The following is a 15,012-nucleotide window of genomic DNA, read 5'->3' as shown; positions in this document are numbered from 1 at the left end:
CAACTATTAAGTATATACCTTTGTAATATTACTATTTAATATACATTTAGAACATACAAGCACGAGGATTCAAGCTATTTAATAACTGTAATGCAGTAAAAGTTCAGTAAAACAATAAAACTCTACCTGCAGTAAGGCAATGAAGAGGAAGAATGCATTTGCAGCTTTTCTTATCTGCTCATACAGGAATCGAGGTAGAAAAGTCACCACGCTGTACTTGGCTGTGCTGCAGGTTAAAAGATACTGATTTTAGGACTTCATCTGAACATCATACAGGGATTATGACAGAAAAAAATCAAGTAGATTTCTAAAGCCATTGTTAGACAAAGGTTTAAAGCTCATACAGTAAAGACAAGTATAGAATATGAAGGGATAAAGTTGTCTGTGTTTTAAGAACCGTAGAGCTTAGGGATATGGTTTAGTGGGGACTGTTAGTGTTAGGTCAGAGGTTGGACTCGATGATCTTGAGGTCTCTTCCAACCTAGAAATTCAGTGAGAACAAGAGGTATCATACAAAGCCAGAAGGCTGATGGTCCCCCTTTAATCAGTAGAACCTTTATTACTGGAAGAACCAGCATATAACGTGCCATCTGTCCAAACCACGTACCACGAAGAGGCAGCCTTTTAGTTCAGGCTGAAGCACCTGAGTGCTAACCCCCATCATAACCTGGATTGTAACACCAGGGTAGGCAGAGTTAAACAACATTAAAATGAGAAATTCGACACTGCTATTTTTGCACTGCCTCTTATCCTAGCTCAGAACCATCCTAGGTTCCGTTATGAACAACCTTCCGTAATAACAACACACGCTTTTTCAGAATAAGATTTTATTTTTCCACAGGTAGTGGTTTTTGTCCATTTTTTAAAAAGGTAAAAGAAAAGTACACTACACCGACTTGTCTCTAAGCTATGAAATTACTTGTCCTCCTCACATCCAACCCAGCTATGGCTGTTACAGTAAGCATGACTACAATTTCAGGAAAAGTGCCCAAGATGACAAGAGAGTTTAACCCCTGGATTTTTAAATGAGTTATATCAGCCTCACCCAAGTTGTCAAATTACCAAAAAAAAAACAAAAAAAACAGCTTAAAAGAGATTGAGACTATTATATGCAAGCCCTTGCTCCCTGAACACGATTTACTCCATGATCTACACACTTTCCTAACAAAGGTTCTGCAGCATGAATTTTCTTGCACAGTTTGAGCAGCATGAGAGAGAGTCCATCCAGCAGCATCCGCACAGCACTGCATTATATGGAAAGAAAAATATATACTTTTTACAGTTAAAAAAGCAACTCTGACTTATTTACCATGGAATTACCACAGCACCTTCCTTCCCTTATCATCAGAATGAGCTGGAACTTGAAAAACCAAGTGCCTGCAGCTAGAGTGCAGCTGTGTCCTCCAGACACTGAACATAATCCCTGAAGAGCCAGCCAGACAGTGACAGGCTTTCTTTTTGGGTTTTCAGCTTTTAAGATAAAGGTGGTTTATGTTTCCAGGGAACAGAGAACTGAAAGATCATCCTCCTTTCATGAAAGGAGGAACTGTTTCCCGAAGCACCACTAGCACAGCCCCTCAAACACAGAAAAGATGCTGCTTTATTGAAGCTTCCCAAGCCACAAGCACCTTCCCGTTAAGTGTGATCCTCTTTGTGAAATGTTTTGCCGATTCTCTCGCACCTTTAAGCCTTTCAGAGTAAAAGCAAATGCTTTGTCTACATGATCTGCCTTTCACAACCGACTGCTGTGCACAGAACTTAACTATAACCTTGATCAACAGGCAATTAAGTACAGCAGGAATCTCTTACATTTATCTTTGTACGTACAAGGTTGGAGAAGGGCATTCTCCAAGACTGATCTATTTGCTTGAACCATTTTCTCCCTCTTGTCTTTCCCCAGCTCCAGCTCCAGTTCATTTAATGAGACTCTGCTGCACCTCCTGAAATAAAGCAGTGACAGGAGAGGCAACAGCATCATCTGCTCGAAAAGCTCTGCGTTGGACACTGGAGTACAATTAGTGGGGGGAGCAGGAGTCAAAGTGATGAGATACAAGCCACCAAGATCCGATCTTACTGGGCTGTGGGAGCTGTAGCTCAATTTTATGGTTTCCTCTTTAAGCGACCCTGGCTAGGCCTGATGCAAACCAGTTATTACTTCAACTGGATCTCCTAAAAGAAAAGAAAAGCATACGTACAGCACACGTAACAGCATTTCTAGCACTACAGGCTACAGACATCCTGTTGGCCCTATTGATCTGCAGAGTCCTGTAGTAAATGCTCCAAGTGGTATTTCACAGGAATCTCAGGGGGACGGGTTTCAACACAGATTACACCCCCAAAACAAACTGAATCAAAGCCTGCATCTGCATTTAAACATATTAAGCAGGACGTTTGTGTCTTTGAAATGCTGTTAGGATTTCCAGCAGTAGGATTTTTTTTTTCCATTTGAAGTTACATTCCCTTGGTCCCAAGCGTAACAGCCCTCCTATAATGCAGGATATAATTAAAGACATTTCAGTGGTACCTTGTGTCTTTAAAAAATGGTTTAATTAAGTTAATAGTTTAGCCCTGCCCCACAAGTGAATTCCCCAGGCCGTACTAATGAGAAGTCAGGAACTGGCAGATTTCAGAAAGATGCCTCAAATTCCACCTTACCACTCCATATAACGCTTGACAGGCCACCGAGCTAGTGAAACTGCATGATATGCCACAGAAACACGTTTTTGTAACAAAATGGCATGCCCAGAGCATTTGCCATGATTATATTAAAGCAAGAGTTTGCCTGATTGTAATCAAGCTGCACCATTTATTAACGACACTCTGCCATTTCCAACTTCCACAGCTAACAGCTCCAAACTGCATTCCTATTCTCATGGTTGTACTAATGAAAACATAATAAAGCTTTTTTGAAATAACTTAAAACACAGCAATAACACGACTTTTTGGAAATAACTTAATCCACAGCAAGTTCTTCCATTCGTGTGCTTTGTTACCTAAGTAACATGGCAAACACCTGCAAAAAAATAGGTATGGCCCTAATTAGCAGTGCACATTCAGCACTTACCACACAGATCAGGATCAATAATCATGTGTATTTATACGCAGTAGGTGTGCATTACTATTTTTAAAAAGTTTCTCATGAAAGGCTACATAATACACTTGCTCAGCTCCGAGTCTTATCGGATGAACTGGGCTCTGAAGAGGAACTTTCTAAAAGACAAAAACAACGATTGCAAATAAATTATTTTTGCTCCCTCACAGCGATGCATGTTGTCCTGGGTTCGGCTAGGATTGAGTTAATTTTCCTCATAGCAGCTGGTGTGGTGCTGTGCTTTGGATTTAGGCTGAGAATAATGCTGATAACACAGGGATGGTTTAGTTGTTGCAGAGCAGTGCTCACACAGACCAAGGACTGTTCAGCTCCTGGTGCTGAGGAGCAGAGCACAGGCAGGAAAACAACAAAGCAGCACTTCCTAAAGCAGCAGCTGTTAGCTCTGCACACCTTGCTCACCTGCGGGGCTGCACGTTTGAACAGGTGTACAAACATTGGAAGAGATCTAGCTCCTTGATAGCTGCAACTTAATTCATGGCAGTTATGCTTCGAGTCACACCTCTGGGCAAACCGGGACAAACACCACCGAGCCCTGTTAGAGGAGTTTGGGTACGCATCAGCTGAAAGCCTGGCCCCACTTCCTAGCAAAAATTCAGAGACTCCTCTAAAAGGCACCACTGTATAATAAAAAAAAAAAAAAAAAGTTTAATTCTTAACTCACTATCATACCTTAACTCATTATCATGCTACGAGAAAATAGCAGTGATTAGGTATTTTGGTAATATTCACGTGAAAAGCAGCAAGCAGTGAGCTGAGAACCTTGGTGGTAATTTCCTGGTGCAACCAATAAGCTCATCTAACTCCTTGTACATACCGAAGACCATTTTCATCATGAAACTGACTGAAGGACATCAATCGGATGCTTACGAATTCCTGAAATAAGAGATCAAAGGCTTATAAGGAGCAATGACTTGCAAGCCCATCTCACTGTGCTGTATCACGGCCTGTACGCTTCCCTCAGCTAAGAAACGGGGACGTGATGCTCAAATACTCGAGACAGTTTGAGGCAGCCTCAGGTCAGAACAGGGCAGTAACAGCAGCCCGAAGTGCAAGGCTTGAATCCTACAGCTGCCATTGCTCAAAGCTGAAGTGCCTCACCAGCACAAGGCAAGGAACCAAAAGCCACCACATCTGACCACTGTCCATGCTCCAAGCAGCTGTTTTGTTTTGTGAGCCCTTTTCTGCTCTCCCCTACTGTTGCCCGATGGTTATGCTGACATCTTGCACACAGGACACGTTCACATGCTGCCCCAGGACAAAGCAGGTCACAAAGCAGCTCAGGCCTTTGTTTAAAGGGCGTTCTTCTGCCCAGCCCGCAAAGATTTCCCAACAAAATCTTGTACAAGAGGAATAAATCTGGGCTCCTGAATTACCTGTGCTGATGAAGGTGATTAAGAATATTCAGATATATTCAAATGACACACAACAGGATGAAAAAGCAGCAGAGAGCTGCCAGATGGGCAACTGCCCGCTGTGATCAGCAGCACTTCACACAGGGGGCAGTCCGCATTGGTGCAGACATCTCAAAGACACGCTCACAGTTAGAGTAATGAAAATTTTGAAGCATTGCACTGCAGACCAACGCCTAATAAAAAGGCAGGGTGATGGGTATGATGGCCTTGGCTTCTCCTGGCAAGCACTGCTGCTGCCCTAAGGCACGAGGGCCACTGGAGGAGTGCTGGCCAGTTTCACAATCCCAGCTTGGCTCAGCTCCCTGGGCTTGCTCAGAAGCTGCATGGGCAACAAGCTCATCTCCAGTCACTTCGTATCAAGTGTTAACTTTCTATAGACCTGTGTTAAGATAAAAGCACATGAAAATACATCACGAACTGCTGCCCACTGGAGCAGAACAATCCTGCTTCTCTCCAGTTCAGCAAGAGCAACCCCAGTCAGGGAACGCTTTTTCAGAGCTCCGAACCTACAGCTCCTTGTGCCAAGTTAACCCCGTTATACAGCAGGACTTGTGCCACATATAGGCAGTGGGAGACTGCAAAAATTAATGTCGTGTTGCCAAAGTAAGTGCTCTGCCACTAGAAAGGCCTCCCGCAGCAACGCTCATGGCAGTCTGAGTACAGAGCAGACATTTAACACGACTGGTTACGCTCGGTTTAACTGGCAAACAAGGTCACGTTTATTACAAGTGGTAGCATTTTGACTTCCAAATCCTGTGTGCTGGAGGATTCTCCTAAAGCTGACGCGCAGAACGGGCCTTTCCATTTGTTCTCTGTTCGTGTGATCCCTGCAGAGGAGAGAAAAGGCTCCCGGCTCTTTTTCAGGAACAAATACATCGAACAAAGAATGTTTAGAAACCAGCACTAAAAGCTCTGTGGGCATGACATTGTTTCAGACAGCTCAGATACTGTCAGATCACCACTACAGAAACGTGCCCTTGCTTCTCAGCAGCCCTGCTGGCAAGCACAGCTCGATAAAACAGAGCTGCCAAACGGTTAACCTAGAAATACTACTGCCTAATAGATTCAGCTCAAAAACACGTTCAGTTACTGCACAAACCCAAAGCAGGCCTCACGCTGAACACGCTGCACTGATGTGAAGATGGCTGATAGCAAGTCACAAGCTGGCCTGGTACAAATGATAGCCTGTCTTTGGGTTGTCACACTAAATTCAGTTTAAAGCCATTGTTTAATTCAAAGTGGCAGCAAAACTTCAACAGCTGCTGCTCCATTGGCAGGCAGAGGGTGGTAGGAGAAATGAAGACTTACTGCTCATCCAGAACCGAACAAGGATCTTTACCATCCAAAAACTGGTGTGGGAAGCAGTTGTTAGTTCTTGAGCTCTTTAGAAAAATATTAGAGAACTTCGTACTCTATTCTCTTCTACTGACACAAGCCCAAGAGCAGCTGATAATGAAATGTGTTGTTTTTTTGTTTTGTTTTTTAATGTCTCCTGTGCAGATCCACATGCACTGACACCAGTGGGCAGTGACGCCTGCAGAACTAAGCAGCAAACTATACTTCAGACCGAACATCAAGAATGGGACACTTCAGGAAACATCATTTATTGTACATGCCACCCCTCCAAGTCCTCAAGATGCATCTGCATTAACTCAATCCTCAAACTACACAAAGCATCACCAAAGAATTAGTTTCTTCCTGTTTTCATTTCTCTGGACACAGATCACTAGCAGTGGAAGAAGAAGTAGAAATGCAGCGTCATAACTGAGCATATACTGCTGAACAGGAGCCAATATTTATTCAACAAATGTGGGAAAGCAGCTTTGTCTGCACAAAGTCAGACTGCTTTTAAACTCTGGCTCCAGTGTCTGAAAGATGCTTAAATAGTGAATTTACCCAAAGGGAGAAAGAGACCCAGTTTAATTCTCCTGCTGGGTTGCTACCGGTGACATGTGAAATCTCTCCCGGAATTGGGGAAAAATAAAAAAAAGGATGCCAGAAAGCTCAGCATGCAGCAGGCACAGGGCACCACAGCTACCTTGCACCTGTTCTTTCTATTTAGGCATTTTGTCCAGGCAAGATCCAATAATTTAAATGTCCTGGGGCTCAGGAGCTAGGAGCAGCCCTCTAAGAAGGAAGATGCAGCAGCTTTGAACCCCCTGCCACAGTCTAGCACGCAGCACTGACACCGGGCACACAGCACTGGTTACTTCTGGTGAGTTTTACTGGCTGAAGCACTCCTCCTATAGCTGTACCCAAGCCTTTCCAAGATGCTTTTCTGCAGTCAAGCAGGCGCTCTGTTCACATGACAACAGAAAAGATTTCCAAATGCCATACAAACACCATTACAAATGATTACAGTGCCTGAACCCCAAGCAGAACTGAACACAAGCAGTTTTACCTGAGGAACATTTATCTAAATAACTTGTTAGTGCAGAAGGAAAGCCTTTCTATGGCATAAATGCAAATAAATGCACCTGCACACAGCACGCTTCACCATTCACACTTTCAAACCAGATCACAGTAAACGTTACCTGGGATACCTGCATCAGCTGGGTCAGCACCGATGGACTTTTGAGACCAGCAGCACCAGCAAGAACCTGCCCACACACTAAAAAAGCACATGTGGCTTCTACAGTGCCTATTTATAAGCTAAGAAAGCAACGCACGCTGTTTCATTTAATGCAACATGCAACTGAAATTCAAGAGGAATCCGGGCTGGGGCACAGCTTTGCCACCAGGAAGCATCTTGCAAGCAAGCAAAGTGACAGGACAGCCTGAGACTGCAGCCAGGCTGCCTGTTAGCACGGGTCTTGTGGTGTTACTGGAAGCCTTGTTTCAGCTGTCAGTGCTAAACTCTTTGTGGCGCTGCTGCTGCCTTACAAAGTCACAAGCTCCTTCTCACAGTTCTGCTGGAGTTTTAAGGTGCTGCTCAGCTTGGAAGTGGAAACCAAAGGCTTCTTGCTCACCCTTCTAGCACAACTTAACTTTGGCCTCCGTGGTAGCCCAACTCTCTGAACAAGGTATTTTCTGGATATCAATGCAACTTCTGGGACCTTCTCAATAGGTTGAGTCACCAAATCCTGTTCTCACGAGCAGCCTTTCAACAAAACTTCTGGATTCCAGACCCACTGAAAGCACAGGAGCAGAGTTTTGTCTTTATTCTGCATACTACCAAGGAGGTATTAGGAAGGATACTTGTGCCATTGTTTTATTCATCTCAGAAGTACTGACACGGCAATCTAACTGCTGTCATCATACCCCATCTTCATCCTCTATTTTTACAGAGCCCAATACAAGTTTGTTTACAAACTATAAAACAGCGGCTTGTGAGTCATCTCCCCCACCATTCAGATAATCACTTTATAAATCATACTTAGTAAAAGACGCTATGATTTAAATCATTCCAGACCATCAAACTCAGGTAGCAAAAAAGGTTTCCCATCAGAGCTACCAGCCATGCTGCCACTTCTGCACAGTTTTTTTTCAAACTATGCTGATCTTCTATGTAATCTGGGCAGAAACCACCACCACCAGTCACTGCTGAATCACACCAACACCACAAGAGTCACAGGTCAGGAACAGTCATGATTCATTATTATTTTGTGCTTCACACCTCAATTACGGGGAAAACAAAGTATTTAAAAAAAATAGAAAAAAGGCTTTTCCCCCAGCCAGTTGAAAAGAATGGAGAAAAAAAGCAGGCTGGGTGCTGTAAGTAGCACAGAGCGGTGTACAACTGGCTAGAAGTTTTCAGAATATAGATTTGTTTCATTTCATACTGAACTTCAAAATTAAACACAGAAATACTCCCTATTAAATGAAAAGATGCATGCTTAAACTGTGCATCTTGAACAAGTCAGAACAGCTACCAGTTAGTTTTATAAAACTACAAACAACGCTGGAGCATGTTGGACAGTAATTAGAGTAATTACATTTGTCCCATTTTTGCATGTTTCAAAGCTTCTAAAATCCCTCAGCTAAAAATGGAACATCATTTACCTTAACTTGAAGCTCCAAGTTTGGCGTGAACAAACTTTCAAACTGAACACACTAAGCGGTGGAAACAGCTAAGCTGCTCCTGCAAACAGAATTACTGCTGCTACAGTGTAGTGAGGAATGGTAATACGTATAAAGGACCAAAACAAATCTAACCTACGGTATATAGAAAGTGTTATCACAGAGTTTTGAAAATTTTTTTTTGTGATAAAAGTTTGAAATGCACAATAAAACATTCAACTGCTGCTCCTCAAATTTTCACAAGCTCATTTTTTTACACCATGAAGCCCGAGGACAAAAAATGATAGAGAAAATTTCTTCCTTCTACATCCTTTCACTTGCACTTCAGGATTTTCAGAAGAAGTGTTAGTGCCTCATCCTGTTTTGCCATCTACTTAGTTTCTGCATCAGTACTGCACACCGCTTATAAGTTGTACATGGAATCATCAATTTTGCAAAATTCATCAAAAATAGAAGACATGGACATGTATCACCTTTTCCTTTTTCTCCCACAACAAACAAGAGCGTTCACTTTTAATTCTGCCTGTCTCTTGGAAGGGAGAACGAATAAAGACGCCCAAGCTAATTATAAAATTTTAAACCAAAAGAAAAACCACATCACTCACCCACCCTCTGCACCTCCATTCCTTGCCTTATTTTGTTCATCTTTGGGCAATCTACTCCATACAATGCATTACAGTTTCAGAAACTTCCTATGAACATCCTGAAACACACACTGGAGTTCAAAGAATTCTTGACAGTTACCAAAAACTGACAGGAGTCACATGAAGTTAGAAGAATGGGGAACGATCAAAACTTTCTCATTAAGCAGGAGCAAGCTATTAGAAAGTGAACTTAATTTCTAAGCGACACTGAGGAGCTAGGATTGCTGATTAGGCAATGCAAACATCTCTATTTTCCTCACCATAGTACCTGCATTTTGTCCTGTTCCTAATATGCCAATACTCCTTGTGACTCAGGCTGCCCTGAGGAAGATGCAGAAAAGCTACTGGAAAACTTGTATAGCTACCAGAGGATGGCTTCCAGACAGTGAGTGGAACACAACAGCTTGCTCAGGTGTTGGCAGTAGGACTACCAAGAACAAATTTCTAGTAACGTGTTTCCATGCGATTTAGCCAAAACTGCATCCCTTCAGGAAAACAAACTACATGTTTTGCCAACCTTCATTCCCTGGTTCTTTCTGTAAAGCAGGAAAGATGCAATTATCCATTGAAAAAAACAAAAACAACAACAAAAAAAAAAACTCGGGTCATATTTCACAAAGCAAAAGAAGGTTAAAAAACATGTAACGTTGCTGCCCATGTAGGAAAAAACAAAACCTGAAGAATAGCTGCTACTTAAACTCCTCCTAAACCATAGCCTTTTTCAGACAAATATGCAGTAAGTCCAAGATGCGTGGAAAACCACGTACAAGTTGTTGCACTACGCAGAACACCAGCATTCTTTCTGAAGATATTCTTAGAATTGCCCTTGATGATATACACACACAGTAAATCAGCTAATGGAAATCACCATTTCAACAGGATACAACGTCCTTTCTTCTTCTCACAAAGGCACTCATTGTGTAAACCCTTCCTTGAACAATGACCCAAACATCTGTATTAACAGAAGCCTGCTAAATAACGCTGCTCCTCAGTCATGACAGGGGCCATCTGCTCACCTCCATAACGGACCAGTGCCATGTTTGCACATCTTACACATCCCTGTACATTTTTCAGTGCTCATTATTTATGTTTCCAAACTGATACTGCACACTCAAAGCACACACCCCTACAACAAAAGGGCTCCAGCTACCAAAGAAAACTGTCATTAATCTAATGAAGACCGCAACTTGCTTCTTGTGAAGAAACACAACTTGACCATAGCTTTCATGCACAGGGCTGTGAGCTTGCAAACTGTTCGTGTCCCACTGAGACTGGCTTTTTTCCTCGCTTCCTATCCTGTGCTGGCAGACTTTGACTAAGTTATTGTTACGGCTGAGCATCGCTCCTTTTCAGACAACGCTCCATGGGGTTTATATCAACATTTTCATCCCAATCTCATGCTAGATCGTCACAAGTTAATTCCTTTGTCTAAGAACACTGAACTAGATGCTGTTATTCCCAAAGGCAGGGGAGCAGCAAGCCCAGACCTGGCCATGCACCTGAGCTCTGCGGGCTCCGGCTCTCCCTGCCCATGGCACCGAGCCTCCTCCTGCAGCCGGATCCGACCCCAATACCTCTGCCATAGGGGCCCGGGGTGCCGAGAGCCGGTGGCAGCACGGGGGGTAGGTGAAGATCCCCCTACCTGACCCAGTTGTCACGGAACTTGCTCTGCTGGGGCTGGTTCACGTAAATGGTGCGGGCGGGCGCCTCGTCCAGATCCGCCGAGGACGTGGCTCCGGACATCTCATCATCCGCCTTCTTGTAGCCCGCGGGGGAACACACGGGTCCTGTGGGGAGAGCGGGGCCGGTCAGCGAGGGGTTGAGGCACGGAGCCCCCATCCCATCCCATTTACCCCATCCCATCCCATTCCCCCCCCCCCGCCATCCCCTCAGCCTCGCACCCCGCCCGGAGCCCGGCGGCAGCTCCCGGGGCCGCGGCGCCTCAGGGCCGGGCCACAGGCGGCAGCAGCAGCGCCCTCCTCGCCGCTTACCTCGGCGGCTGCTGCTAAATAATGCAGGGCCGGGGAGGGGGCGGCGGAGCCCGCAGCGAGCCAGCTGGCAACGGGGACACCGCCAGGGCCCTCGGCCCGGCCCCCAAAAGGGACCCGGCCCCCCGGGAGGGACCCGGCCCCGCGCCGCCCCTCGGCTGCCGGCTGAGGGGGAGCCGTGAGGCGGGCGCCTGAGGGCGGCTCTCCCCTTCCCTTCCCTTTCGAGCCCCCCTCCTGGGGATGCTTTGTGCGACTTACAGCGATTCCTGTGCAGTCTATTTACAGCTCCAGAAACAAACCGTGGGGTTACAAGGGCTCTGGACACAGGAACAAGGCAACTTTTTTCACAAGAACCCAGTATAAAATACCCAGAGGTATTTTAGGATTACTTGAGAAACCCATCGTAAAATACAATAGTTCTCTCACAACGTTAATCCAGCAGCTATTTCCGATTTCTGCACAAAGCTATGGTTATCCTGCAGACTGCCATCACAGCCGAGAGGCTAAAAAACACTCGGTGTCTTTTTCAGGGAGAGCCCCCTGAAATTATGTCCATCTCAACTACAGCTTCAAGACCAAACAGCAGCCCTGCCACAGCCTTAATACATTCAGCACTTACATCCTCGTACCACTGGCACTTGCCTTGGCTATTTAATTAATAAAAAGGCCACAGCCTAAGCTGAAGTGCTGCTCTTCCCTCCCAGGCTTTCCCAATGATCGATCTTTGATCAGCGGTGTAAACAGGTTCTGTCTCCCCTAAACATTAACCACTGGAGGGCAACATTACCCACTTGTTTTACAAAATAGTTCAGCATCAAAAAAAACTTCACCAAACTAGCAGCTGGTCAACAAAGCTGGTGTAACTAAAGTAATATGCTAACATATAAACAGACAGCACTGGCAGTTGCCTAATGCAAGCGTTGCGTATCGTGAGTTTGTACTTGAGATGTACTAAAATCAACTCATGTGCAGAATTGTTTCTTTGTGAAAAACCAGAAATTTCAGAAATAAAAGATGTCACACCATACATTAAGCAAGGTGATGCCATTAGAATAATACATTGGGTTACTCGGTCTGAAGAAACTCGCCGCAACACAAACGATTGCTCAACCTTGCTGCGGATTTTACCCTTCAGAAATGCGGAGCTAAGAGCACTGCTGGATACTCGCTGTTCCTTCCCATTGATTTCATGTTGTGTAACTGCAGCGGAGATCAAACGACAGTACCCTTAAGAGCATAAGTGCAAGGAAGCAGCTTTCATCTATTTTCCTAGTCAAGCTCCAGAACACAAGTGCAATTATAGAACAAGCACACTATACAAATTATTGGCTTTTCCCCCAGAGACAGGTTGATTTTTTTTTCCATATGACTCCCTTGAAATCTTTCTGCTTACTAGTTGTCCTCGCTGTCAAGTATCAGGAAGCTGTGCCACAGCTTTAGGAATGATAGATGATCAAGTATTTAGATTTACTTCATGTACAACATTCTTGACCACTCGGTCTCCAAGACAGGTAAATGCTACTGTCTTTGTGGCTCCTTATTCTTCACATTTACCAAAAAAAACTTCAAAGCCAGCCTGTGAGTGTGTAGAAACAGCTGTGCTAAGAGAGGTTTTATTTTTTTGAAAGTGGCTCAAATCAGCTGCTTCGACTGTTAGTGGAATAAGCCTCATTTTGGAAGATTATCCACTAATCCTGCCCATGAGAAATGCCTTCCACCTCCCTCCCCTATTACTAAGCAGATCATAGCCAGGAGCCCGCAGCAACCTATGCTACTAGAAACACAGATGCCCTCATTCCCCATATTCCGAAAGATTAAGGAACCCTAAGCTTCTGAAGGGCTCCTGGTGGGCAGCAGACTCAGCGGCTCCAGAACACCAGAGTACCCAGATGCCACCTCCAGAAGGCATCTCCCTCCGGGGAACCAGACATCACATCAACCATGTGAAGGCAACTTGCTCTCCCTCAGGGCCTGCACCTTCTCTTCTCCTTTCCCCAAGATCTTGCAACACTGCTACCAAATTATTTTTTGAGGGACAAACTACTATGACCTAGCGTGATTGCAGCATGTTAACATTGTGGCTCTCTTCACTGCTTGAACATAACCATTCAGCTCAGCTCAGTTAGTATCCCCTTAGCTCTGCCATTGGTCTTCTGAGTCTTCTTCCCAGTTCCCTCCACCCCATCCCAAAATCACAGAAAACCATTCCTAGTGGCACCACCTTCTCAGCTTCTAAGTCTGTACTTCAGGGAGAACGTAAGCAGAGTTTTTGTATCTGGCCAAAAGCTGTCACTGAGCAGAATGAAAACATGTCACTAAGTGATTCTTCCCACTCCTCTTCGGGAAAGAAGCCATGCACAGTCTCAATCTCCTCGAGTGGATCAGAAATCCCTTAAAAAGTTAAGGAAAGAACCAGACAGACAAAAAACCTCTGGGGATGCTAGTGAGCCTGTCTACCCATAGGTACCTCTGAAGGTACTAGAGAGCTAGTAAGGGACCACGATTTAGTAAAACATTATGATTACTATTTATTTTTAATAGATTTGAGATCCCAATGGAATTTAAACAGTGCCTAATATATCTGCTCTCAACTCTGAGGCATGAGACACTTACTGCAGGAGTCTGATACAGTTTCCCACTGTGCTTTCCAAGTTCCATCAGTCAGATGAGTTATCAAGTATTTTATAAAACACAGTTAAGGCTTGCTTCACACTGTTTAACAAATTTATTTTCTAAAAAAAGATGGGATTAAAGCTTGACAAAATTTAAAGAGCCTTATTTTATAGCTTTCTCTCATCATTAGGGCATCAAGCCTGATTTTTCTTGACAAGTTCACATTGTACTTGTTATCGCTTGAAAACCAATGAGTTAGAATTTAATAGTCTTGCTTCACTGGGCCTGCAAAGGTGGTATTTGCCATGTATACCTGTCCCCTTAATGTCTGCTCATTACTAACCATTGCTTTTCTATGATTGAGTAAACAAAGTGTTGTGAATTCTGCAGTGTTTTTATAGATTAGTCACTCAGGAAGCTTGCCAACCATCACAAGCCACAAGCAACTCTTGCAGCAATGACGCTGGTTTTCTCTTAAGTAGCCAGCTAGTTACCACTTCTGTCTGGTACCTTGTTAATAGAGCAATCAAGCACCTTACCACGTTCCATTTTTGAGAACAAATGTTAACACAGCAATTTATCTCATCAAGACAGCAGAACCACTAACTATGAGAACAGCAGGTCTGCAATGGAGAAGTTTACCAGACTGGCTTCATCCTGACAGGTGTAGATCCTAAAGCAATGCTGAGTGTGACGGCCAAGAATAATCCTACTGATATTGCTCACACTGTTTGCAGGACTCGGATCTAGAAGAAGAAAACACTGAGCTGAAGAAACTGTCCCTGCTTGAAGTGAGTTGTTTTCCCCAAAAATACATTCCTTCCTTGCACTATTTCATCATCTCTATTCCACATTCAACAGCAAGGCAATTGGAAGGCTTCTACAGCGCTCAGTAATTTAAAACTGTAGACAAGAGTATGAGAAAGGAAGTTCTGGAAATTTTTTGCAATTGAGCCTTTATTTTCTAGCTCCTATCTCATCAGGGGGCATTTAAAACATGCTTCCCTTCTTTGTTATTAGGTAAATGTTCTGCAGAATAAGGTGTGGTTAGGTCATCTGCATGCAAGCGCCAGGGTTCGTAATAACAGCCTTGAAATTAATCCTGCAGCTGCAAACTACCATTCACTTCTCCAACAATTATGCAAGAGCTGCTCTACCTGAGGTTACTGGAGACAATCGGTTTCACTTGCTAAAGGAGAAGCAAGCAGGGAACTGTATTCCTG

The 15,012-nt window shown here is 44.1% G+C and overlaps 1 protein-coding gene across 4 annotated transcripts in view; it reads right to left on the bottom strand.

The window, feature by feature from the left end:
* The window catches only part of ATP8A2 (ATPase phospholipid transporting 8A2), a 316,481-nt gene that overhangs the window by 271,291 nt on the left and 30,178 nt on the right, over window positions 1–15,012 (bottom strand). For 2 of the 4 annotated variants that reach the window (XM_038175041.2, XM_038175043.2), the window contains 2 exons: window positions 10,831–10,975; window positions 127–226 (listed from right to left, as the gene is read on the bottom strand). In XM_038175041.2, coding sequence (XP_038030969.1) covers window positions 127–226; window positions 10,831–10,975 — 245 coding nt within the window. The other 2 variants (XM_038175058.2, XM_038175053.2) reach the window with 2 other exon arrangements.

This window comes from Anas platyrhynchos, chromosome 1 (genome assembly GCF_047663525.1).
Source record: "Anas platyrhynchos isolate ZD024472 breed Pekin duck chromosome 1, IASCAAS_PekinDuck_T2T, whole genome shotgun sequence".
NCBI lineage: Eukaryota > Metazoa > Chordata > Aves > Anseriformes > Anatidae > Anas > Anas platyrhynchos.
Note: the sequence above shows the minus strand (reverse complement) of the source record. Positions and strands in the feature narration are given on the sequence as shown.